General features: G+C 46.4%; 1 protein-coding gene and 1 pseudogene across 3 annotated transcripts in view; one reads left to right on the top strand and one right to left on the bottom strand.

Annotated features, from left to right (window-relative positions):
- Nucleotides 1-24,884, top strand: part of MTUS2 (microtubule associated scaffold protein 2) — a 317,361-nt gene extending 292,477 nt beyond the window's left edge. For 2 of the 3 annotated variants that reach the window (XM_086772009.1, XM_086772007.1), the window contains exons 11-16: nucleotides 6,620-6,725; nucleotides 9,285-9,358; nucleotides 10,908-11,006; nucleotides 12,387-12,506; nucleotides 15,132-15,229; nucleotides 19,830-24,884. In XM_086772009.1, the coding sequence (XP_086628135.1) occupies nucleotides 6,620-6,725; nucleotides 9,285-9,358; nucleotides 10,908-11,006; nucleotides 12,387-12,506; nucleotides 15,132-15,229; nucleotides 19,830-20,046 (714 nt within the window). In that variant the 3' untranslated portion in view covers nucleotides 20,047-24,884. The remainder of the gene's footprint in view (nucleotides 1-6,619; nucleotides 6,726-9,284; nucleotides 9,359-10,907; nucleotides 11,007-12,386; nucleotides 12,507-15,131; nucleotides 15,230-19,829) is intronic. The other variant, XM_086772008.1, reaches the window with a different exon arrangement.
- On the bottom strand, nucleotides 22,220-22,980 carry LOC147602370 (uncharacterized; annotated as a pseudogene).
- Nucleotides 24,885-26,759: the final 1,875 nt, after the last annotated feature.

The following is a 26,759-nucleotide window of genomic DNA, read 5'->3' as shown; positions in this document are numbered from 1 at the left end:
CTCTGTATCTTGGGGTATACCCAGTGTGTGTTTTGAGGCTGCTGCCTGAAGTAGGAGACTATGGCCAAGGCTCCAGAGCTGCTGCTCCCCCCTGCTTGTGCCCTGAGCTTGCAGGAGCAGAGAGCACCAACACAGTACAGCAGAGATGACAACCCGCTGTCTTTAAGGTCAACTATTTGTAAAAAGGGAAATGACACCTTTTACTGCCTGTACTTGATGTACTGTAAAACACTCCTGGGATAACAGTGCAAATACAAACTGAGATGGTGATAATTTATGTCACTCGTGTCACAGCTGCCTGGTTTTAGATTTATTGTGGTACACCAGTGGTACGCTGGGGCTGGGCGCAGCGTGCTCCTCACTGGCACATGGGTCAGACAGCCGTGTCAGACAGACACACGGCATCCCAGACAGTGCCCCAGAGTGCCTGCTGCCCTGGGTACCGCCATGCGATTTGGTTTGATTCTTCAGTGTCAGAACTCTTGCTGGCTTTTACCTATTTTAATTGCTGTGCCTGCTCATTGTTACTAATATGCAGGCTTGTAATGTGAAATGCAAAGGCTTTATGCGACTGGGCTGTTTTGTCCTGGACGAACTACCTTTTTCTGTTAGTGCATTGATTTTCAAAGGTGCATTAGAAGGCATTGTCAAACAGATTTTTGTGTTCTAAACCAGATTTTTCAAAATAATTCTCTGTAAATGCTCAGAAGCTGTACTGAGCCACATCTTTTGGTTCTCATTTCAGTTTACGCAAGATGGTTTTCTTGCAATGCAATACCTCAAATATTCTGCTTTGTTTTCTGATATGAAGAAGGGATAGTGTTCCCAAAAGCCTTGGGTTTTTTTCCCTTTCACTGTGCCAGTGTGTTATTTTGCACAGTAGAAGATATTTAGCCCTGGCTGCAAGCCTTGCCTCTCCTGGATCACCAGGCATTAGCATTTGTGAAGGAATTTGTTCCGCAAGTTAATTTTTTGCTGAGATAGTTTATGGCTTATCTCTGCTACTCTTTGAAGTGTTTCTGCAGGCTCCCAGGACCGCAAGAACAGATAGTGTTTTTTCCCCCTCAAGCTGATCAGTGCAAGAAAGGGTGATATGGGTCACCATAGGACTTGAATAGAAGTATACTTATTTTTCTCATGTTCTCATCATCATCTCAGCCAATGACACCAAGTTGTGTGGTGCCGTCGACACGCTGGAAGGGAGGGATGCCATCCAGAGGGATCTTGACAGGCTGGAGAGGTGGGCCCATGCCAACCTCATGAAGTTCAACCAGGCCAAGTGCAAGGTCCTGCACCTGGGTCATGGCAATCCCAGGCACAAATACAGGCTGGGCAGAGAATGGATCGAGAGCAGCCCTGAGGAGAAGGACTTGGGAGTGCTGCTGGACAAGAAGCTCAACATGAGTCAGCAATGCGCCCTTGCGGCCCAGAAGGCCAACCACATCCTGGGCTGCATCAAGAGGAGCATGGCCAGCAGATCGAGGGAGGTGTTTCTCCCCCTCTACTCTGCCCTGGTGAGACCCCACCTGGAGTACTGTGTCCAGTTCTGGAGCCCCCAACACAAGAAGGACATGGACCAGTTGGAGAAGGTCCAGAGGAGGGCCACGAAAATTATAAAAGGGCTGGAGCACCTCTCTTATGAGGATAGGCTGAGAGAGTTGGGGCTGTTCAGCCTGGAGAAGAGAAGGCTCCGGGGAGACCTTATAGCGGTCTTCCAGTACCTCAAGGGGGTCTACAAGAAAGATGGGGAGAGGCTGTTCAGTAGGGCCTGTTGTGATAGGACAAGGAGTAATGGTTTTAAAATAGAGGGGGGTAGATTTAGATTGGATATTAGGAAAAAATTGTTTACAATGCGAGTTGTAGAACACTGGAACAGGTTGCCCAGAGAGGTGGTGAAAGCCCCATCCCTGGAAACGTTCAAGGCCAGGCTGGATGAGGCTCTGAGCAACCTGATCTAGTCGGGGATGTCCCTGCTTCTTGCAGGTGTGTTGGACTAGATGACCTTTGAAGGTCCCTTCCAACCCTAACCATTCTATGATTCTATGATCTATTCATCACCACCACACAGAAGCAATGGAAACACATCATTCCCTCTGTGGAACAAATAGTTCTCTCTCCTCCAGACCTTTGGTTTGCTTCAGAGCTCTTTGTTCCCTGAATTACTGAAGATAACACAAACATTTCTCTCCACTGTTTTGAAAGTGCTGCTATGACCCTAGTATCTTGGAGTTTAAGCCTGTCTTTTCAATCCATGGTTCTGTTAACATCTCATTATGGGTTCTAGCAGAAGCAGATTTTCCCTTTGAATTCCTACTCTGCCGAACACTCACGCCGTGTCAAGTGCTCTTGGATTGGAGGAGGATGACAGGCCAGGTTGGAAAGCTGCTCACTAGCAATGTTTCTTGGCCAAGGAAAAGGGGGACTTTGTTAGTCTAGGAACCAAAGTGCGTGAGGAATAAGGATCCCCAACAGCTGCTCACCTGAAGCATTTGTAATCCTCTGTTTTTTCCTTCCTCTGCTCGGAGGAAGAGCAGGACGCAGCTCAGAGCATGCCAAAATGAGCAAGCCTGCTCAAGGGACCAGAGTCATTCAGCTCTGATGCTGCTGAGCTAGTGCTAGTCCTGATCAGCATTAGAGCAGAGGCACCTAACCCCTGAGCTAGAGCTTTTACGCTGGACATAAGAAAAGCCTTGTCCTTGAGCTGTCCAACTGCATGGGACAATTTGAGTTTCATAGAACCATAGAACACTTTGCTAGAGCATTCATTAAGGCAATAACAATAGCAAAATTCTTTTAACTGTGGATCTGCAGGTATTTCTGTATCCCCACAACTAATTTGGAAGTTAGTCATCCTACTTCCATGTTTTCCAGTCACAACTTAGTCTTCCACACTGTATTTTTGTAGTCACCATTTAGTTTAGTATCAGAGAGCTGTTGTTTCTTTGGATACACAGTTGTCAGGTTTTGGAGGCTCAGCTATCTCTGAGGAGGTAAGGTGGCTCTTTCAGCATAGAAAAGCATGAGAGCCAAACTCCTCGCAAACCAGTCATGTGTGCCAATGCATCCCGATATTTCTCATGTCCCCTTGCAGCTAAGGGCAAAATTGCGAAGTAAAGGCTGTGATCCTGGCTTGCCAGTGTTTCTTGCTTGAGCTGCTCAGCTCAAGCATTTTTGTCCACCAGTTTATTGAACTTCTCCCACTAGAGTGTCCTCTTGATTTTACTTAATTAAGCCTTAAAAATCCCACCTAAGCTTCTTTTTATAGCCAGAAATAACCATGACACGGGTTAAGTGAGCTGATCAATCCTATAGAGTAAGTTAATGTTGAAGTTGGAATTAGCATCCAAGAGATCTGCTTCCCAGTGCCAGGTAGACTACCTGCTATGAAAAATTGCAGACAGGAGGTCACAGTGGAAGATTAAAAAGTCATTTGGGATGTGGATATGAAACACACAGAAGACGTAAAAATCCCTGCAGACCATTTGAAACATATTTAATTGGCTTTATAGATAAATAACCTGCCAAGGATAGTGGCAGCGAGTGGAGACCCCTTCACCTTCTGAAGGCATTGGAGTTGAGCATAATCATTCCTATGGGGTGGTGCTCAGCTGAGAAGCAATTAGAGTATGAATAAAGACTTAAGCAAGGGTGAGGTAAATAACATGGCAATGCTCATGAGGTTTCAGTGCACAGACATCATATATAAGGACACAGTGCTCTGGGAAAAGTCAAGTGATAGTCTCTATCCCATTAGTAGTCCATTGAGTCATCTAGCCCCCCTTTCCCTGCTCTTTCATGCAATATATCCGCAGGCTGAGTTCCCATTGTTTTGCAAGCAGTTCTTCACTACTGAGTTGTCTCCCACATTATTATGAAAATTAGTTTGGATAATTTAAAATTCCATGATAAATGCCTGTCTTTCATTCTAAGAGCATGCTTTCTCCAATACAGTTGGAAATTTTGCTTCTGTTGGGTAATCTAACACGTTTGACAGTTAAGTGCAGTGAAATAACATTTATTCCAGTCAGGACATGCTCAGCTGCCATAACTTTCTACCATTATTTAACATAACAGTGAGCCAAAAAAAAGCTGTTTAAAGTCAAGTCACTTTGCAATGAACAGCTGTTTCATTGTAAGAATGAAATAGTTTGATCATCTGCATTGCCAGATATCACAGATAATGTGTTAAATGTAGGGAATAAGATCACCGTTATTACAAAAGCCAGAAAAGCAAATGAATACATTGCATTTGGGAACTCCTCTGGACCACTGACTTAACCTTGATCACCACTTCTCACTGTGTTTTCTTTAATGATGCATATCAAAACACCATCATTGGGGATCTCCCTTCGCATTTACCCAAGCCTAGTAACAAACAATATAATGAAGGAGTCCCACACCCATCGGGTGCACAGGAACACAGGCTGCCCACAGCTCTCTTCCAGCTGCATCCCCTGCTCCCCTGATGGCTGTGTGCAGTGTGGTGTGTGGTGGAGTTTGTTGGGTAGTTTGCAGCAGCAGGACCTCTTTCTAGCCTCAATATGAGATCAGGAAAAAATTTTGTGGCTTCACTGTCGTCTTGTGTACTTCCACACCAAACTGAAAACTCTTGTGTCTGCACTTAAAAAGATGTTGTCAGTATCTTTTGTCAATTTGTTTTTGGATGTGGACTCAGGTTGCCCAGAGAGGTGGTAGATGCCCCATCCCTGGAAACATCCAAGGCCAGGTTGGACAGGGCTCTGAACAACGTGATCTGCTTGGAGATGTCCCTGCTTCTTGCATGGGGATTGGACTGGATGTCCTTTAAAGGTCTTCCAACCCATACTGTTCAGTGATTCTATGATTACAGGAATTTGGGTATTGATGACTGTCGTGGTTTTGTTTAGTAAGGGGGGGCCTAAGGTGGTAGCTTCTGTAGGAAACTGCTAGAAGTCGCTCCCCTTTGTTCAGGGGACTCAGCTGGGCCTAGGGCGGACCTGCTGCTGGCCAAGGCCGAGCCGATTGGTAGCAGAATGTTCCGTGATAACGCCTCTGCGATAACGTATTTAAGAAAGGGAAAACAGAAAAAAAAGAGAGGAGAGAAGATGTGAAGAAGCTGAGCGGGGGCAGAGGCGCAGAGGGGGAGGCGCAGGCCTCATGGGCCTTGCAGGCCTCACCCTCTGGCCTCTCGCCAGGCAGCCGACTGGGCCCGACTCGGTCCAGCCCGAGAAGTGAAGAAGTGCAAGAAGTGCAAGAAGTGCAAGAAGTGGAGAGGAGATGAGAAGTGAATAAGATGTAAAAAAGATCCTGAGAGACATCTACCAGCCTGTTGTGAGGAACGGCTGCAGACGCCAAGGTCAGTTCAGAAGGAGGGGGAGGAGTAATGCGGCTCCTGGCCAAGATTCCCCTGCAGCCTGTGGTGACGACCATGGTGGAGCAGGTTGTCCCCCTGCAGCCCATGGAGGTCCACGGAGGAGCAGAGATCCACTTGGAGCCCGTGAAGGACCCCGCACCGGGGGAGGTGGATGCCTGAAGGCAGCTGTGGCCCGTGGAGGGCCCGCTGGGACAGCTGTTCTAGAGGGACTGCACCCTGTGGAAGGGATGACCCATGCCAGAGCAGTTCCACGAAGGACTGTGGCCCGTGGGAGGGACCCCACGCTGGAGCAGGGGAGGAATGTGAGGAGTTCTTCCCCCAACCATGAAGCAGCGGCGTAAAACAACGTATGATGAACTGACCACAACCCCCATTCCCTCTTCCCCCCTGTGCCTCTCGGGAGGGGAAGGTAGTAGAGATAAGGTTAAGCTTGGGAAGAGGGAGGGGTGGATGGAGGTTATCTTGTTCTCTGTCTCATTATCCTGCTATTTGTAGTAATAAATGAATAGTTTTCCCCAAGTCGAGTCTGTTTTGCCCGTGACGGTAACTTTAAGGATTTCTCCCTGTCCTTATCTCAAACCTCGAGCCGTTTTTCTTATATTTTCTCTCCCTGTTTTCTCGGAAGGTGGGGGGAGTGAGAGAGAGACTGCGTAGTCTGGTCCGATCAGGGCTGAACTATGACAATGACTTTGTAGGATATGCTTTCTCACGTAGAAGTGTGATAGATTGCAATTCATTTTACCTGCTCACTGATAATAATTTAAATGTTTCTCTAGAAATAAATATTTTACAACTATGAATATATATGCACTTTCCACGCAAGTTAATTCAAGACTTTACAATAAAAATCATTGCAGCAAAGTGCCGTGAAGACAAAAACCAGGATGGCTCAGAACTGCGCATGTTTATCTGACTGTCAGAGGGAGTTGTGTCATTAATATAATTTAGATTAATGGATTGTTGAGATTTCTGAACATTTTATAAATGGCTTTTTCGCTTAAGGGCTTTTTGGCCTTTTGCTTTCTTATGTACCTCTTTTATCACCATTAAGTTAAAAGAACAAAAATGCTATCAACAGTGACTACACACTACCGCTGAAGGTATTAATTTCGTAATTAGTAAAACTGGCTCAGGTGCTGGAAATGTCACACTTAGTAGATCCCTTTACTGTTCCCAGCTCACTGGAGCTCTCTAGCAGGGGTTTGTCAATGTGCCACAGCACGTCTAATCGTGTGTCCATATCTCCATTCATTGTTGTTGGAACAGGTGGAAGATATCACAGCTGTACATGAAGCTGCAATGTTACAGCTGGAAAATAACCACATAGTCACCATTACAGTACTGCAGGATGAGAACGACTGCAAGATTCAAGGTAAGTCCAAGACAATTCAATGGCTACAGACCTATTCTAGCGCTGGAATTAGCACTGCAGTGAGATACTGTAAGCCTGGATTTTATACCTCCAGAGCAGATGATACGGAAACAGTTTTAGAATAGAGGGAGGTAGATTTAGATTAGATATTAGGAAAAAAATTTTTACATTGAGGGTTGTAGAACACTGGAACAGGTTGTCCAGAGAGGTGGTTGATGTCCCATCCCTGGAAACGTTCAAGGCCAGGCTGGATGAGGCTCTGAACAACCTGATCTAGTTGGGGATGTCCCTGCTCCTTGCAGGGGGTTTGGACTAGATGACCTTTGAAAGTCCCTCCCAATTCTAACCATTCTATGATTCTATGAAAATTTGTGTTGGTCTAGTGTTTTTATGTGGGATGGACCACCAGGTTCATGCTAAGCAAGAGGGAGAGCTGTGTGCAGCGTGTATAGCATCTAACTTGGACCTGAGACTATCTGAGGGGTCTTTGGGCTGAAGATAAGGCTTTCTCCATGGGTAACTTAACATAGAGTCCAAATTCCACCTCACTTCACGCACAGACTTTTCTCAAGATCCTAATCCTTCACTGCTCAGGAGGCTAGAGCTCATTGAACATCTCTGAATTTAAGTGCCTGAATGCCTACGCTGCTTCTAAAACCAAGACTCATCTGAATTGAGTCCAGAGGAGAGCCACGAAGAAGATCAGAGGGCTGGAGCACCTCTCCTACGAGGACAGGCTGAAAGAGTTGGGGCTGTTCAGTCTGGAGAAGAGGAGACTTCAGGGAGGCCTTATAGCAGCCTTCCAGGGCCTAAAGGGGGCCTGCAGGAGAGATAGGGAGAAACTCTTTAGCAGGGCCTGTTGTGAAAGAACAAGGGGTAATGGTTTTAAAATAGAAGGAGGTAGATTCAGACTCGATATAAGGATGAAGTTATTTACTATAAAGGTGGTGGAACACTGGAACAGGTTGCCCAGAGAGGTCGTGGATGCCCCATCCCTGGAAACATTCAAGGCCAGGTTGGATGGGGCTCTGAGCAACCTGATCTGGTTGGAGATGTCCCTGCTCCTGGCAGGGGGGTTGGACTAGGTGACCTCTAAAGGTCCCTTCCAACCCAAACTGTTCTGTGATTCTGTGATTTTCAGTAGCAAAGTCTGGCCATGTTGAGCACACCAAAGCCACACGGTGGTGCAAATCTGCACTTCAGCATTCTTACCTTTATTTTGTGTTATGACCTTTCCATGGGATTTGATGCTGCAGACGGAGCTGTTTCCTCCCTTCCAGTTCAGTGTGTTAATACATGTCTTTGTACATGCTTTAGCTGATATTTATCAGTTAACTGTACAATCTCACTCCTCTTTTGGTTGTGTTTTTTTTTTTTTTTTACATTTAAGCATGTGGGTCTAATTTTTAAATAGCTCTAGTAGGTTTTCCCACAGCTTTCCCCAAACTGAGCCGTATTGCTTAGTTCTGCACTGTGTCAATTAGAGACACAGGCCATAATGAAAGCTGAGAACAGTCTGTTCCCCTTTCCTTGGGCAGAAATGGTATCTAGCATACCATTTTAAATTAACATATACAGTTTTGAAAAGAAAAAAAAAACAGCTGTTCCTTGCTTGAGGATATTTTTATCTGTCCATTTTTGTTAGTATTCCCTGCTGATAAAACTTGGCTGTGGTTTAGCAAGGGTTTGGTGGCCAAAGTTTGCACTCCCTGCTCCTGGTGTGGGTGTGAAATGCCCTCCTGTGCATGGAAAAGGCGTTGCAGCAGCTGAGGTCTGGTGCCCTGTACACTCGAGCATGAGCGTTATTACTGCTGATACTGGGGCTAGAGAGCAATGGTTAGGGGGCAGGACCCCATGGGGTTGGGGGTAAAGATACAAAATATAGAGTGTCCATATAATAAAAAGGTAGGTGCTACTGCTGTACTGATTGACAGTTTGATGCCATTGGTTTAGAGATTAAACTTTATTCCACTTTGGTTATTATTAAGTCCAGGGTGAGTGGTTCTAGTAGTGATACCTTAAATCATGTAATATAAATGGAGGACTTATTTGTCTTTGGGCTCTGTAGGTCTCACTAACGAAATAAATCTCACAGGTCATCTACCACAGCTCCTGGAGAAGCACTATCGTTTGCATTTTTGCATCTGAGTTGCTGGCCCTCCTCTCTATCTCCCCAAAGAAATTGCAAACCAAGCTTTTAAATATATCTAATTTAAAAGTCTTTGATTTGAGGATACTGACTCTGAACTGGTAAATGATCCATTGTCAGACTGACCCTTTTGAGATCTGAGCCCCTGGGAGCCGGGAATTCTGAGCAGTTCTGAAAAATAAGAATCTGGTTACATAGAAATAGAGGTACCTGCAACCAGTGAAAGATGTGGAAATCTTGTTCTTCAAAAGAATTCACCTAAGGTCACAGTATATTACTACCATTTTTCTACTCAACCTCCATGCCCTAAAACTGCATCCCAAATTGCTCTTGGCTCATGATATCTGTGCTCTTGGACCTTGTTTTGCTGCATTTCACTTAGTAATGTCATGTCTGTGTATCTTCCCCAGAACTGAATACAGCTCACAAACTGGAAAAGGCACAATTAGAAGAGAATTTTGAAAAACTGCGGCTGTCACTCCAGGTTAGCAGCTTCATTATTTCCCACCCCTGCAATGATGTCATGGAGCAGCTGAGAGGGCAGCTCCAGCCCTGCTGCCAGCTGTCAGTGCACGAGGCCATTGCATCTTACCAGCTATAGTGTCTCTTGTCCTCTGCCTGTCCAAACTGGGACCTAGCAGCAAAGGTGCCCGTTCAGGTTTATTCCTCCCACTTGGCTGGTTCAGCAAAATGCTGGCTATCTGAAAGAAAAGAGAGGGCAGCTGGATAAAGCAAAGAAATGCCCTTTTGACCCTGCTGACTGCTGCCCCAGCACAAGGAGCGAAGTTGAGCTTTTTTCTCCATGGTGGGGAGAGCTCCAGCACCTGTGGTGGCTGTGAGCATCACCTTGTTTACACGGTACCCTCCGGTGAGAAACACTGACCTCTCCCTGCCTGGCCCTATGCCTGTGCTTTAAACTCTTCCCCACTGCCTGAATGTGGGGGAGCCAGTCCCAAGGTGTAGACACGTCTCCATTCCCACCAGAAGGCAATGTGATGAAGGATGCCAGGTTATGGCCAGCCAGGGTCAGCCCTGCGCATCATATCTCCCAATTCCCACTATTTAACACCAGCCTCAAGGTCATCTTGGCTTTTTCAGTCCTTCTAACAACTCCATGCTCTTCTCACTCTCTAGATGAAGAAATCCCAAGGAGGGGAGGGCAGAAGCATGCCCCTGTGATTCACGCTGAGTTTGGAAATCTTGTGTGGACAAGTAAAGATGCCACAGCAAATAACACAAGCTCTGTTTGATTTTATAAGCAGAGATAAATTACAATTTTTAAAACCTCTGACTAGCATATACTGTTGCACGCAGCAACTGTCACTGCCTTCCTTATGCGGCTGTGACAGTTCAAGGCATGTCAGCAGTTGAGCAATGAGCACTGATGTAATGTTACAGCCATGAAATTACATATATGAAAGATAAGAATACCGGTTTCACAGCAACTGTGGCTTTACTGTTGTATATAGAGAGGTAACAGGAATGCCTTTGATGGTAGCAGTAATATGATTGCTTAAAATAACATGTTGTTCCTGTGTGTAGCTCTGAGATGAAAGGATGATCATTCACAGTCCACACCACTTAACTCATTGTTGCCTGTTACCGTGTTAAAAGCCTAGAAAGGTGAAGGAAGCAGGAACAGGGTATCTACCGCCTCATTCAGACTCCAGAGACTACGCAAATGGTCTCTTTCATGCCTATCAGATAAATGCCGGCTCCTTTAAGGAAGGATGTTCTAATTCTTATCCAGCTCAAGGTGATGAGGTGATTTAGCATCAAAGATGTTTCCTGAGCTAGTGCCAGCCAGTGTCAGCCAGCCGCAGGCATTGCAGGGATTTCAGGATTCCCTGAGGCACTGGGTTATCAAAAACCCCGCTGTATGCTTAAGTGACCTTATGTAAAAAATACCACCTTGCAGGAGTTTCTAATCCTTGTTCCACTTCCCTGGCAGTTTCACAGTGCAGATTGACGTGTATGAATGTAAGAGGGGTGATAACACGGTTGGTGTGTTCGTTGGTGTGTCTCCTCTCCAGGACCAGATAGACACCCTCACCTTCCAGAACCAATCTCTTAAGGCCAAAGCAGATCGATTTGAAGAGGCTTTGAAGAAAAACACTGAGGAACAACTGAAGGTAGACAGCAACTATAACTATACAGTCATCAAGATATGTGTTTCTAAGTACGGCTCACATCACGCGATTCGCTGGAGAGCAGTGGGATCCTTACCCCAGGAACTGGAGGGCAGATCCCAACTGAGACCCCAGATCTTGAGCTCTGAGGAGGAGACAGAAATCTTAGCCTAAGTCCATAATTTTCTGAGTTTACTTCTTTTTCTTTATTCTTTCACCCAGTATTTGTAGCTCTGTTTCCAAAATATTACATTAACTCCATCTAGTATGTCCTTACTGCTGTCTATTCTTCTTTCCCTTCTTCCTCTCTTTCTCTTTACTTTTTACCTTTCCACATTTAGATTTCTCTCTTTTTTTGTGCCTTCTGAACCAACTTCTTTTATATCCTCTGTATTCCCTCATTTTTTTTCTGGACTTGCAGGGGTCAGCCCTGTCATGTGAAATATCTATTTAGCTGCTGCCTATTTGGGCCATGCCGTTTATCTGAAATGAACTAACCCTGAAATGACTCTCCAAAAAGAGTTTTCTTTTAACTTGGGGGATTTCAGTGTGTTCACAGCACAACCCCATGGGCAGCTGTATCAACATGACAGAGGGGTCAGTCAGTGAAAACAGTGGGGTGAGCAAGAGGCTCAGTGAGTTTTTAGGTAAGAGAACTCCTTAGGAAAGGAGCACAAATCTTTGAAACAGGACAGGTAGCATCAGTCCCTTTCCACCTCCGCCGCAGTATTTAATTTACATGAAAGGACAAATTCTGCTGTGTCACAATGAGGTTAATGCCAAGTTCTACCAGGCAGTTCACTGGAATGAGTTACACTGGGAGAAACCCAGAACAGCTTAAGTCAGCAACAGCATTCCATCAATATAATTCAGAGCAGATCTTCTGCCCATAAGTTGAACCCTAGAATCCCCTGCATCTGAAGTTCTCGAGCAGAGGAGGAACTTTTACCTACGAGATCTGATCTTTGTTAACAGGCACTGTGATGCAGTGGTGTGGGCAAGGCAGAGCACTGTAGTTTTCACCTCTGCCCCCTTGTCGTTTCCTCAGTTTCATGTTTGTACTTTTCCCAAGCCAAAATCCCTGCACAATCATAAAACACCTCATGCAGTTCCCAAGCTATGAGTAGGAATGGGAATACTGAACAACCTGGTATCCCATCTTTCTAGCCATGAGGCTGGTCAAAAGAAAGGTACTATTGGATATCCAGTCACAGAGATGGTCTAGGAGAGAACATCAGGGTTCAGATGGGCTGGGGAGGCCCAGGTCCACGTGATTTTCACATCACTGAGACTCCTAAACCTCTGGGTACATTGAGGAAGCTTTATCTTATGTCTGAATATGCATTTATGGCTGGTCAACCAAATCACTGGTGTATTTCCTAGATTGTACGAGCTCCATATCTGCACTTAGAAAAAGATCTGAAGAGCTTAAAACATGTTCTGGAAATGAAGAACCATCAGATTCACCAACAGGAGAAGATTATTATGGAGCTAGAAAAACAGGTGAGTTGTAATTTTTCCTCCAGAGGAGACATCACAGAGGTAATGAAATAAAAGTTTGGTTACAACAGATCAACTTAAAAGGGGTGAGAAAACACATGAGGTTGGGGCAAGACACAAAGACATTAATAAATTGTTATATATTATGTTGCTCCACTGTTCACCTGCTTCTACTACACCATGTCTCAGGTTTTCACTCAGAAATTGGGATCTTTTCCCATCCTTTCACCTACCCATGATACCCTTGATTTCTCCCACACTTCCGTTGATCTGTTTTGCTTTTTCATGCTATACCTGCTCAGCCTGTTACGTTAGAGAGTGAGGCGAGCAGTGTAGGAAGAACGGAGGAATGGGAACTTTGTGGTGGTCCAGGGCTTCATTTTGTAACACCAGCCTGCCCCATACACCCCTGCAGGAGTCAGGTAACCATTTAGGGTTGGAGAGGGCAAGTGGAGGAAGATTGAGCTGTGTGTGTCCTGCTGCTGCTCGTGCAGCCATTTAGGGAGCTCCAAGCCGCAAGTATGAGTTAGCAATATTCAGCAACCAGTGCCTAGCAAGGCTTATGCTAGGAAAGCTCTCTCCAACCCTAAAGTAATGCTATTCTGCAGCCTATGCTGTTTTCTCATCCTTTGCCTGTGGTGGTTCCTAATGAAGAACTCTCCAGTTCATCATTAATTATGTTTTTTATTGGAAAGGGAATTCATTTTGTAAGGCGTAACCTACAGTGACAGTGAACATACAGTGTGGTGACAGGACGAGGCACTACCTCAGCTGGGGAGCTGGGACAGCTGGTTCAACACAGCATTCAGCAAGATTTGTTTCCATTTATGGGGAAATTTGAGAACTCAGGTGATTATTTTGCTGAACAGATGCTTGAGTAAGTGGATGTAGAGAAAATTGCCTCTTTACAACTGAGGCTTGTTAACTGTGCTCCTTGCAACACGCTGCTCCTGGAGATAAGCCAGCATCTGAAAACATGCACTGCAGTGTTATCCTGAAAAAAAAAAAAAAAAACAACAAAAAACAACAGTCTACATGGCTCCTGGTCATTTAGCTGCTTTTGCTAATTAACCACATACGAGCACACAGTCCTGCTCCTGCCCTTTATCACAGTCAAACACTGAGTCTACTGTGGTCCAAAGGCACAACTGCTTTCTGTTCTGCTTATTTGCCTTTATAAGTGCCAGAACATCTACAGGGTGTCTCCAAATGCTCTGAAAGATGGGGTGCCTCATAAGAGAGCAGAAGGGCATTTCAAATACAGAGTCTGGCTTGGCTCCTTGTCTGCTAAAAGGGAGACTGGAAATGAAGGTGGGAGGGGAGGTGTGGTATAGGGTAAGGGTTGCAATGGAGAGGGAAGGAGATGCACAGGTCTTCTCCCATGCTTCATGTTGGCATAGCTACTACTTATTAAAACTATTGAGGAAGCAGAGAAGGTGCCCATGATGGTGATTCCTCTCTCAGAGCATTTCAAAACGGGGCCAGAATCCTGGTTCTGCTCTAACAAAATATACTGGGATAGGCCAGAATATCTGAGAATCAGGAGTATCCTTTACAGTTACCTACATAGACTGGAAATCATGGCATAAAACTGATGCCTCTGCCATAAAGTGTGAGTTATTGCTAACTCTAGTGCACAATATTTTGGTTCTTTATAAAAGGCTGGGAAATTCAATAACTGTGCTCCCACAGAGATAAGGTTACCCTGTGATATCTTGTTTCCTCCAAAGGTGTTGAATTCAGCAAAATTAAAACTGCTGGAAAACCAAGAACTAAGGTGATAAAGGATGTCAAATTCAAAACTTGGGAAAAACAGGGTAGCTGGAGCTGTGGTACATGCCTATAAACATCTTACTGATATTTTAATGCACTGCTATTGACATCCTCAAACTCTGTCCTTGAACTGTCCTGAGTAAAAGCTACCCAGGCTTGGGATAGGATTCATTTAACTTAACTGTAGCTTAAAGATAAATGTTTCGTTTAAGCCTGTCATTTAAGCTGACACTGCCAGCAGTGGAGGGAAGAGTCTCCAAAGCGCAGCCCACCTCATGTGAATGCAGCAGCCGTCTAAGGCCGCTGCTGGGCGTCATCTGCCCTGGTGGGTAACTCCTTCCTCCCCATAACCAGGGAATCATAATCCTAGAGTTTGGATGCCAAACATTTATGTCCACTGAGGTTAGTTGAGCTGGATGATGCATGTCACACCACCTCGCACTCCTCCTTCTTTGCTAGACTGACCACAGTGCCCTTTCCGTGCTGGGCATCCCCATGCTCCTCAGGTGCCACCAGCTCCCTGTCCAAGAACAATGGCTGGTAATGCTAGCTCCTGAGGGATGAAAGTTGCAGGGGCACCACTGAGGAAGATGTTTTATTTGTGCTGGACAAGAATAAGACTCTCCTTCTCCTCAGTTAGAAGTAAGGGCTGGTTCAGCTCTGCCTCCGCTCAGTGCTCTGCTGATGACCCCACTGACATCACCAGTATGATGTGGTGTGATTCAGACCTCTAAGTCTTGGCTGTAGTCAAGGTGACCACCACCTCCATCTATCCTATTTTAGAAATAAAGAACAAATTTTCTTGGATCAGGCATTGAGCTTTCTTCAGACTTAACAAACCTTCTTTCGTTGCAGGCTGAAAAAAATTTAAAACTAGAAGAAAAAATCACTGTGCTGCAACAGCAGAACGAAGAGCTCAGAGCCAGGATAGAGCAAAACACTGTAATAACAAGGTTTGTGCTGATATTTTCATTCTGTCTGAGCTTGAAAAGAGACTGCAGATCTTAACTGCCCAAGGCTGACACTTATTTCAGAAGAGGAAAAACTTATTTCCTCCTGAAAGTGCATTGGTGTCCTGATCTGTTTGTTTTATTAAAATATCGTTTTTATGTCAAGGTTTATGTACTTTAACATAAGGAAGGCCACATATCTTTCTGTGTATTTCCAAGATTTTGACATGCTGCTGAGGGCAAAGTTGCCAGTGGCTTCTGATGTCAGTGCCAGTGGCTTCAGACCTGTTAGTCAGGGGGTAAAGAGGATGGGAAATGGGGTGATTTGAGGAGAGACATCCTCACAATGCCACTGTCACCCAGACAGGGTTATCCTTTGGTGGGTTTTTTCACCTGCACTGTCTGTTTGCACCCTTGCCATATCCTGATGTGGCTGACAAGGCTCCTTGCATTAGGTGGTATGGAAATAGAGAAGGGTAGGACAGTCCCTGTCCCAGGGAGTTTACAGTCGGCTGTAAGGCAAGAGACCGCAGCTGGAGCCAGGCAGAAGAGGTACAGGGGGAGATGCTAGAGCTGAATTTGTCCCAGCACACCAGCTGCCTAGCTGTCATTGGTGCCAGAAATGATGCCATTGGCCTAAAATGCAATTTAATTTTTAGCTGACTTTTTAAAGCTTCAGCGCCTCATCTCTGATTTAATTTTAGTTTTTGTCTTTCTAATGTCTCCTTTATTAATGATTCAGCCTTTAAAAAAAAATTATCTCCTGCATGTAGGTATCTGATTGCTTTTGGCATAGCCCAGGCACTTAGTGACCTCTGGGCCTTTCAGGAGAGGATTTAATGTGAGTTGAGGGAACAACTCAAGCACCTTCCCCTGCATCCCTATCACAGCGGTGTGCCCCTGCACAGGTTTTATGGCTGTGATTTGTTACAGCTGCTTAAATGGTCAGGAGGCTGGCAGAGGAACATGTCTGGTCAGAAGTCTGCAGTGCTGGGGACAAAGGTTTCCCAGATGGTTTAGGTGCACAGTTGGAACATATATCTCAAGATACAAACTCATACAGTGAGAACACATTTGCTTTTACATTGCTTCTCTTCCTTCTTCTGCCTAAACGATGAAGAGGGGCTGAACGGGCATCTGGATCTTCTATAAGCAGCGATGTTGTATCTCTCCGTCTCCCTCCCCATGGCACAGCAGAGGCAGATACAGGTTGGCTGAGCTGAAGGCAGAGGCTTTCCTGAAGGATACCAGCACTGCTGGCTACACAAGCTGCCTCTGTCTCCAAGTGGCGTGAAGCTGGCTCTGCCTTTGTCCAGTCACGTCACATCAAGTGGCGCAGCGTAAACTCCCAGCGCAATGTGCATGAGGCTGAAATAAGTGGTGCAACAAGCAGCCGCTCCTTTCTCCATCCACATGCCAAAGCAGGTCTCTCTGGAGGACATGACCACATCCCGCATGGTGTGTTCACAGGCACTTGGCCGGAAGGCTCCTTTCTGCTCAGACATCTCCCTGCTTACCTGCAGGTCGTGCATATAAGCAAACTGCAGTGTGTATTAGTGCTGCAAAGTGTGAGAGACTCCAGAGGACGCTGGTACTGTGCGTCCTACCTTACCTCTAGCAAGCAGCGTTAAGCCTCCAATGTAATGGATGGGCTGTGGGCTGCGCTTGCCTCCAGTCCAAGCAGTGCCTTTAGCAGAGGTGGAAGCTGAGTCCTTCGCTAGGCTCTGAGGTCTGTGCTGGTGTGACTAGCCTGTTCCCAGTACCCAAATGCGCTTTACCAGCTGGTCACACACTAAGAGGGCAAAAAGGCAGGGAAAGCATGTGTTTTGTGTTTTGGTTTTGGTTTTTTTTTTTTTTTTTTCCCCTCAGCGAATGCTGTCTGGACAAGGATGTAGTGGGGCTTTGTGTATAACTTTTATGGCCTGTCTTATGAGTCACTGCAAAACAAAAGTAATTCCATGTGTACCAAGAGGTTTCCTATGGAGTTACTTATTCAGAGCGAGCTCCCATGTGCACCTTCTTGTGCCTGTTAGACCGTGAGCTCATGCCACAGCTGGTTCCCCAATGGGACCATAAATATTATTTTTCTCCTCTACCAGGCAACCAGCTTTCTGAAAACTTCTGCCAATATTTGTTGTTTAATCCTTCAACTCTGCTAGCCACTGCTTCATGGTTCAAAACTGTCAGAGAGTGAGAGAAGAACAAACATATTCTTGATCACCTGAGCTCCATTTCTGTAGGAACCAAGGCTAAAAAAGTAGAAATTGTTTAAAAGTGTTATTTAAACCAAATTGGAAATGCAAACCACATCTGCCCATCTGCTATGGGCTTCAGGCTATATCCAGAAAAGGAGTTGTGCAGAATTTCATGTGTGCATCCAAAATCCACACTCAGCTGCTGCTGAACCCTGGAAATACCTAGGGGTGCAAGTTAGGTGCCTCCCAGTTTATTTCTATAAAATCCTAAGTTGCCTGTAAATCAGGTTAGGTACATGCCCAGAGCCGCCCCAGGCTGAGCACATCAGGAGCTGGCTCCTGCCCAAGCGTAATGGGGCTGCAGAAGCCAGGTGTTCTGCTGGGATCATGCTGTTGCCAGCACATGCCCAAAACACATCTCGGTCAGGTCCCACAGTCTGCCTGCACTGCTCCATTTATTTTAAAATCAGTCATCTTCTTAGATGAGAGCTGACTCACTGAGGTTGTGGTGCCTATAGGTGGTTTCCACACCCCACCTCCCAAAAAGCCTGGAGTTTATAGAGCATGCTGGGGAAAACACCTCCCTGGTCCTTCCTGGTGAAGTTTCCGTGGTGTTGCAGTCAGAATAAAGGGTTCATTAGGACCAAGGAGGAAAGAGCTGGAGAAGGACCCAGAGCCTCCTGACCATTTACAGAGGAGAGGGAAGGCCTGGCAGCTGAGCTGCATCCTGCATCAGGACATCAGCTAGAACAGGGATCATGGGCAGCACAGACTGCTTTCCCTTTGCATGCGGTAGCAGCTGGTTGGAAGAGTCGGGCATGCAATTGCTCCCTCTCACCTCTTTGCTCTTGCTCTGCCACTCCACAAATGCTGTCTCGCTCATGGCACAGCTTTGGTGGCAGAGTTGAGAAACAAGGGTGAGAGTTACAGCTGTCCATGGAGTTGGGACTTTGGATTTTCATCCTCAGTCAGGCAGAAGACAGCCTAAAACCCAGGACTGTCCGTCTCTGGGGCCTACTCTAGCTACTGTGCTGCTCTGGAAAAAAAAATGGGGCAGCATTGCAAGCACCTCTGGCTTGTGAAAGGCCACTGGACAAAGGTGGCTGGAGCCAAGCATTGAAGCCAGGGAGAAAGCAGAATTTAAGGAGCCCACCTGCACCTTGTGCTGCTTATTGGTTACCTGCAGGGGTGCCATTGCTGGGGCAGGCCACGCTGGGTTTATCTCTGAAGTCCCTCATCTTCTTGGTGCAAGAGAAGAAGCCCTGGCCAAAGGGTTGTATGTGCAGGGAGCACAAGTGCTCGCTGACCAGGGCTTGGGGCTCTATCCAGGAGTGGTTTTGGCTCAACAGAGATTTATGGGCACGTTCCCAGGTAGAAACTGCTGTGCCAGTGAACAGGTTGTGCAAACAGAGGCCACAATCCCATGCTGGGCACCTGCTTCCTCCATGTGCAGAATGGGAGGGAGATAAGGCTTTGATCAGCTTCGTTGCATGGTAGCTCTCAGGAGGCCAAAACCAACTCATCCACAAACACGTATTGATGAGAAGACACCAGAAACCACTGTGCCTACCTGCATCCCCAAGCTAAGTATCCGGGGCCAGGTCTCCAGACACCAGTGGCCAAGGCTGGGTGTGAGCATGCAACTGGCATGGAGCTGTGTGCTCTGCTGCGCTGGTTGCCCACCACAGGGATTGATGGGGCTCTTCTCCGCTCCCACCCTGCTCATAGACCCACGCCCTCCCAGGGAAGGCCAGCACTGGGGAGGGTGAGCACGCACCTGCGCTTTACCTCAGCCTAAATTTCCAGTTACCCTCTCCACCCTGCTCTATCCATGAGTGGAGAATCCTGTTCTTGCAATGCACTGCAGACTTGCATTTTTGCTACTTTTATATACACAAATAAAGAAACAAATATGTTGAATTTTTCTTTTAGGAATTCCCAATTTTTACTCTGTTGTCCGTATGGGAAAATGGCCATTTCTAAAGTGTCTGGAGTATGTGGCCAGTGCACAAAGCGCCCAGCACCTTTGCATGGTATGCGTGATGCTGACAGTTGCACAAGGCTGTGGAGGAAGGCTGGGCCTCATCGCGTCTAATCTTGGGCAACTGAGCCACCTCAGAGGGGTGCAGAGCAAAATGACACAGGTGCATCCAGAGGCAGAGTCAGACAGTGAGGGGCAGATGTGACTTGGGGAGATGCTTTTCTCACGTGGCAGTGAAGAGACCCACAGATAGCTGTGTCCCAGCTTGGGCAGCTCAGTTGCAGCCCTAGGGGCAGGTGGATGGGATGGGATTGAGGGAGTTTGCTCGGGGTCCTACCTGGCCCTGCCTTTTGTGCAGCGCCCACTGCGTTAATGCCACCATCTTTGCACTGGTGTGCATTACAGGTTGTCCTGCTTCCCTCTCCAGGCAATTGTCAGAGGAGAATGCCAATCTTCAAGAATATGTTGAGAAAGAAGTGGAGGAGAAGAAGAAGCTGAGCAGGACTAATGAAGAGCTCCTCTGGAAGCTGCAGGAGGGAGATGCTGTGAGCCCTGTGAAACTCCCACCCACATCATCCACTTCTTTCTATCGCTGCTCATCAGGGAACTCCTCTCCAGCAAAAGTCAAAACCTTGAGGCGATGATTCGGCACCTGCGCACCGAAGGTCCCCTGGCTTTTACGCATTTCCAATCTGCTAAATGTTACCATCCAAGGAAGTATTACCATCAACAGGCACCCAGGGTTTGTGGCTGCAAGCATGCTCAGTAGCTGCATAGCTTTACACTAGGCAGGGTACTCTTATAGTCCCCATATAGGAGCTCTTGATCTTGACGTGTTAATTAGGGTAGCAGAAAAAGATAGCAGAAATCTAGGACAGCAGAAAGTTAGGATAGCAAAATGTTTCGTTTGATGTGTTAAATTTTAACTATGGTTAGAACCAAATGGTGACAAATACTTTATTAACGGTTCACCAGAATGAACTTTTGCTGCAGTATTTCAGGTTAGCTACAAATACAGTTCCAGTTGTGAATATTTCTGTATATGTGTCTGTGTTTATATACATGTATGTATCGTACCTTTATACCTATATATAGACGCACACACATATATATGTAGTTGAAGATGTTCTGAATTGCATTTTTTATATTATTGGATACTACTAAAGTGCTGATATATTTTCATTACCGTCAGCAGTTTTCTAACTCGTGCCTAAGACTTGTATCTAAACAAAATGCATTTCTGTTTAGCCTCCCAGGAATATTTATACCCAACCTAGAAGAAAGTTACACAGAAGTAGAAGCGCCTTCCAAATGACCACCAAGTGGTACTCTATGTAACATGAACACCAGCGACTTTGAAATTCTGAGACAGTACTGCCTTCCAAACCATCACCTTTGCATTGAGAACCAGATAAGATACATATACCATTCACTGCTTTTTAACTCTTAGCATCGATATTGAGAGTGGAGATAGGCTAGAGATGAGAAACCTGAGGGTTTTGGCAAATTTTATAGGGGTTACTGGTTAACGTGTTTCAATTTTAGTGTCTTTAAATCCTAGTTAGATCTTGTCTTGTTTTATCTTTTCCTGGTTCAGATACAATCAAAATCTCCGGTTGTAGGTTCCTGTCCATTTTGATTTATTTCAAGTCCCATAAGCATGAAGGAGAAAAAAAAATTGTTCATCCTTGACCTTTGCTGGCCAAGAGGTTTCCAATATGAGGATGAGATACCGGGCACCTGCTAGGGCTCTAGCCTCTTCCCATCTGAAACACCAAATAGAGTGCAGAGGACTTCATGGGCGCAAAGGAGGTCAGAATTTCGTCCCTTCCATACATATATATTATTTCACATTGCTAAAGCTTACCCAAAGTTACAGAGCACTTTTAAGATTCGTGGAAAAGAGTGGCTAAACTACCTTTAACTTCCTTGCCTAGAAGCAAAAAAATTCAGGGTGACCTGAATTGGGGTGACCCCCATTTGAGGGGTTGGCGAGGCTGAAGAGTGGCTGGGGTGGGATGGGCTGCAGAGCCCTTGTGAGCACTGCTAGCAAGAAAAAAAAATATATCCCTGAGCAAAATTTTTTTTTTAAAAAAAGAGATCTGTGCAATGCTTTTCTATTCAGCTTGGGGCAAAGAGCCTGCGTGCATTCCTGCTCTGAGCACCGGGTCAAAGTAAGTGGGAGATGGTACACGCAGCAAATCCCCGGGGTGCCGGAGCACTGCGAGAACGGCAGCTCTCCTACCCGTGTGTGCGGTGGCACTGGCACTCCCTGCATGAGCAAAGCTGGGATTGCACAGCCCTACCCTACTGCTGGGATGAGAGCTGTGCTTCAGCTTTCCTGGGAAATACTCAGGATTCACAGACTGCAGCTTACGTACAGCGTCAATCACCATCAGAGCACCTGTGGTCTGTTCCACAGTGTGGGGAAAAAAAAAGAAAAAAAAAGAAAAAAAAGGTGATTTTTTTTTCCTCCTTTTTAGATAAATTTATTTTTGTAGCAGCTTTTGCATGATTCTGTGAAACTGAGTAAATTGAGCATCTTGTTAGAATAGATCATGCCGCACCAGCTACTACTGTTGAAATGTGTTAGATTTTAGTGCGTGCAGCAAGTACAACTGAAGGTAGGGTAGATACCTAACACACACATGCACACAAAGCCCCTCCTTGCCGAGTACGATTTCAGTCACTTTCATACCTGCTGAGTGCACAGGTATCTGCAATACCTACTGCATTATCATGCTTCAGGCTGCCCATACACTTTTGATACAATGAGATCATGGAATCATAAAGAATGGTTTGGGTTGGAAGGGACCTTCAAAGATCATCTAGTCCAACCCCCCTGCCATGGGCAGGGACATCTTTCACTAGACCAGGTCACTCAAAGCCCCATCCCTCCTGGCCTTGAATGTTTCCAGGGATGGGGCATCCACAGCTTCTCTGGGCAACCTGTTCCAGTACCTCACCAGTTTCATCAGAAAAAAAAAATTCCTTCCTTATGTCCAATTTAAGTCTACCATGTTTCAATTTAAAACTACTGCCCCTTCTCCTGTCGCTACAGGCCCTGGCAAAAAGTCTCTCCCCATCTTTCTTATTAGCCCCTTTTAGGTACTGGAAGGCCGCTATCAGGTCTCCCCGGAGCCTTCTCTTCTCCAGGCTGAACAGCCCCAACTCTCTCAGCCTGTCCTCACAGGAGAGGTGCTCCAGCCCTCTGGTCATCTTTGTGGCCTCCTCTGGACTCACTCCAACTGGTCCATGTCCTTCTTATGTTGGGGGGTCCAAAACTGGATTGCATACTCCACGTGGGGTCTCACAAGAGCAGAGTAGAGGGGCAGAATTACCTCCCTTGACCTGCTGGCCACACTCCTTTTGATGCAGCCCAGGATGCAGTTGGCTTTTTGGGGTACAAGAACACGTTGCCAACTCATGTCCAATTTTTCATCCACCAGTACCCCCAAGTCCTTCTTTGCAGGGCTGCTTGCAATCCCTTCATCCCTCAGCCTGTATCGATACTGGGAGTTGCACCAACCCATGTGCAGGACCTTGCACTTGGCCTTGTTGGATCTCATGTGGTTCATACAGGCCCACTTCTTGAGCTTGTTCAGGTCCCTCTAGATGGCATCCCATCCCTCAGGCTCGGTCAACTGCGCCACTCAGCTTGGTGTCATCTGCAAACTTGCAGAGAGTGCACTGAATCCCACTGCCTATGTCATTAATAATGATATTAAACTGATAATGATATTAAGTACTGGTCCCAGTACTGACCCCTGAGAGATCCCAGTTGTTACTGATCTCCATTTGGAACCCCTTGACTGCAACTCTTCAGATGCAGCCATCCCACTAATTCCTTATTCATTGAATAGTCCATCCATCAAACCTACATGGTTCCAATTTAGTGACAAGGATGTTGTGTGGGACTCTATTAAAGGCCTTACAGAAGTCCAGGTGGATGACATCAGTAGGTCATCCCTTATCTACCAACACAATCACTGCATCGTAGAAGGCCACCAAATTAGTCAGGCTGACTGGTGGTTGGTTTGTAGAGTCCTCCTTTACTACTCTTTAAAAAAAAATGGGTGAGATGATACAAGCAGAGTTGTTACCATGATGCTAACCTAAACTTTTCCGTTTTGAACACACTAGAGTACGTTATCAGCCTGGGATGGGCTGGTTGAGCCTGTCCTTTTTAAATTTATTAATTCTTTCCCTCTATTTCTGGTGCTTTCCTTATAACTTTTTTTTTTGTTTAAATTCATATACAAGAGATGCTTCCAGCAGTGAATTGGGAGTGGGGCTTTTATGGTGGGAAAATTGGGACTGATCCCAGCTCCACCATAATTTGGTATCATTGCCAATCCCTTTCCCATCTAATTTTTGCCTCCCAATCCTGCCTCTCACTGGATTCTTCCTTGGCACAGCCTCTGGGGCCTGCCCGATTGCTAGCAGAGCTGCAGGAAGTTTTGCCTGACCAGAAGGGACCCAGCAGCCCATCCCCATGGGACCGTAAAGTGTAGTTCCTTCCAGTGCAAGCCCAGAAACATGGACTTTTTTCCCCCAAAAAGTTCATTCCTTTCTCGTGCGTTTCCTCTGTCCTGTCCCTCCTTGGCTCTGTGCTGGAGTAGATGTGAAGGGGGACGGAGATGCCCGAGCGCATGGCCAAGCCAGTGACTGTGGCTCTTGCCAGGGAGCTGCGGCCACGCAAGGTGAGCTTGGCATTCCCAGCAGTGTGGGGACCAAATCTCCATTCCTTGCTCCCTGGCCATCCCTGCTCAAAGGGAAGCTTTTGCTTTTGCAGGGCTGGAGACTTCTCGAACGCCACGGCCACCGCAGGGGCTTTCCTGTTTTTCAGAGTAGGGTGGCCTTTGCCAGGAAAGGGAAAACAGCCAGCACTGAGCTGAATTTTATTGCCCTTTCGTCTTTAAAAACGAGATGTTTGATTTGGTTAATCTTTATTCAGCGCAGAAGGCTGCAGCGGCAATAAAACCAGCCTACAGTTGCTCTGAAGGGGCTCCAGAGAGCGGCACCGGGAGTGGGTAACAGCCGTGGGATGGCAGCAGAGCCGGCAGCGAGCGGGGGGCACGGAGAGCTGGGGAAGCTGCAGGAAAGCTCTGGTTTTCTGCAGGAAAGCGCCGTTGGGACGGCACTTCCTGCAGCTGCCGGCACAGAGGGCTCAGCTCAGCTGATGCACAGCAGCAAAGACTTGTGGTGGTGGTGGGCGGGGAGGAGGAAAGGAAAAACTATCAAGTGCAAAAATCAGGTATTTTACGTCTCTGCACTGATGGTGGTTGTGTCCCATGGACACGCTGAGGAGCCTCTGTACAGTTTCCCACGCAGCAGGAGTTCTGTGGTCCCGTTTACTATGTGGCTAATGATTACAGGAAGAGTTTGTATTATTTCAGTTATGATGTACAGATAAGTGTAATATATTCCTGATAATAAATACATGCGCCAGTGCACGTACGGGCCGACGCATATGAACCAGTGTCTCCTGTGGTGTTTTCTGTGTCTGTACAGACAGAAACTGGAATAAATGGAAAACAAAGCAAAACTCCATTAAAGGGTTACCCCATTGCGGTAAACAACAAAGCTAGACAGCCACTCAACCTCCTGGCAGTGGGGCTGGTCGCTTGAGTTACCTGACTATGGTTCACATGCTATAAATCAGATCAAAAATCCCATGGATTCATTTTCTAAGGGTGCTTTCCATATGGCTGGAGCTCCTGGGAGGACAGATTTCCGTCTGCAATCTTTTCATGAAGGTGTGACGCTTCAAACATGCAGTAAGGGGAAGACTTCTGCTGGTGGTTCAGGCATGGCACCAAACAAGCATGCTCTGTAACTTGCTGGTCATCCAAATTTCAACACCTCCTCCCCTCAACCTGCCCTCCCACTGAGGGCACTCAGTTCCTCAGGCTTTGCCACAAGGATTAAAAAGGGGCCTGGGCCCATCCCACCTCAGGAATGTGTCTGATAACATCCTCCTCAAAGATCTCCCACGGGCACCCTGGCTTGCAAAGCCGTGGGAAGGACCAGGACTGAGAGGAGAAGCAAAGCAGCGTCCTCGGGACCACTGTCACATTTACTGCAGGACACACAAGGCAGCTGCAAACGATGCAGGCGGTGGCAGGGGGCAGACAGACTCCTCCTGCCTGACAGTTTCAGTGTTGTCCTGCAGACCCTGTCCTGCAAAACCCCACGAGCAGAACTCCTCATGCATTACACCATCCTAATTTCCTGAGACAACCGAATTTGGCAATGCCAGTAAAATTTACACCACCTGGGTAAATTTTAGCTAACTTTGCTGTTTCCTGAAGTCCCACCTGATACCTGAATTGGTCCTACAAGGCAGGGAGAGACTCACCTCAATGTCAGCAGCAACAAGCTGCTCAGGGCTGAGCACAGCTCCCAGCCCGCAGCAAACTCCTGAAACTACGTATTGTCCCCCTGGTCTGAGCAAACCTGAAAGACGAGGGCAGAGTCAACACGAGCAGCTCCCAGAGCAAGTGCTCTCCTGCAGATTAGGACAGCCAGATGTGGGAACAAGCTGGAAAACAGAAGCGGGCTTGCAAATGAGGGCAAACAATAGGCATCATTTATTTGGCTATCGAAAAAATGTTTTAATGCTGTACCACATAATTATAAGTGATCTTCCAAATTCCAAAAGCATCGTTCAGGGGAGAAGTATTGCCAGGATAAAAAGCAGCTGCACACCCGTGCTGCGCTCTGGGGGCAAGGTTCACATTTTAAAACTTAAGGCTTTAATCGCTACATGAACACGGTAGAAAAAAAAAACAAAACCCCCAAAAATCAAACCAAAACAAAGATAAAAAAGATAAAAAATAGATTTGTTTGCAAAACAAGCATTAAAACTATTTATCATGCCCGTAAGAAATTATTAGGAAAATAGACCATCAAACAGACAACAGAAAGGTATTTACATTTTGCTTAATAATTAAAAAATAAAAATATACAGACTCTTCCATGGCTTCAGTCAACTAAAAAAAAAAAAAAAAAATCTCTTTACTGACATGACCCAAACTTGTGCTAAGTTTGCTAGCACATCGCCTCCAGGCTGCCAGCGGCTCCTCCTGCTCCTTGCATTCAGCGCAGCTGGAAGGCACAACGTGCTTCAAGGGAAGCCTTTGCTTCCCACCCTTGTTCCAAAAACACAAGTCACCCTGCCAAAACCACCGCCCCCACCACGCGGCATCGAGAGGGAAAAGTGCCTCTCACTGGCTGGAGCCTGCCAGGTCTCGGATGAATCTCCCATCTTGGAGCTTGAGCCAGGAGCAAATACCCTGAGAAAAATCGAGGTCTGGCTCTTGCTAGCAGAGAGGTTGCAGGATCATCTGGCTGC

This window comes from Chlamydotis macqueenii, chromosome 1 (assembly GCF_036417535.1).
Source record: "Chlamydotis macqueenii isolate bChlMac1 chromosome 1, bChlMac1.mat, whole genome shotgun sequence".
NCBI lineage: Eukaryota > Metazoa > Chordata > Aves > Otidiformes > Otididae > Chlamydotis > Chlamydotis macqueenii.
This window is presented reverse-complemented; position numbering and strand designations above follow the sequence as displayed.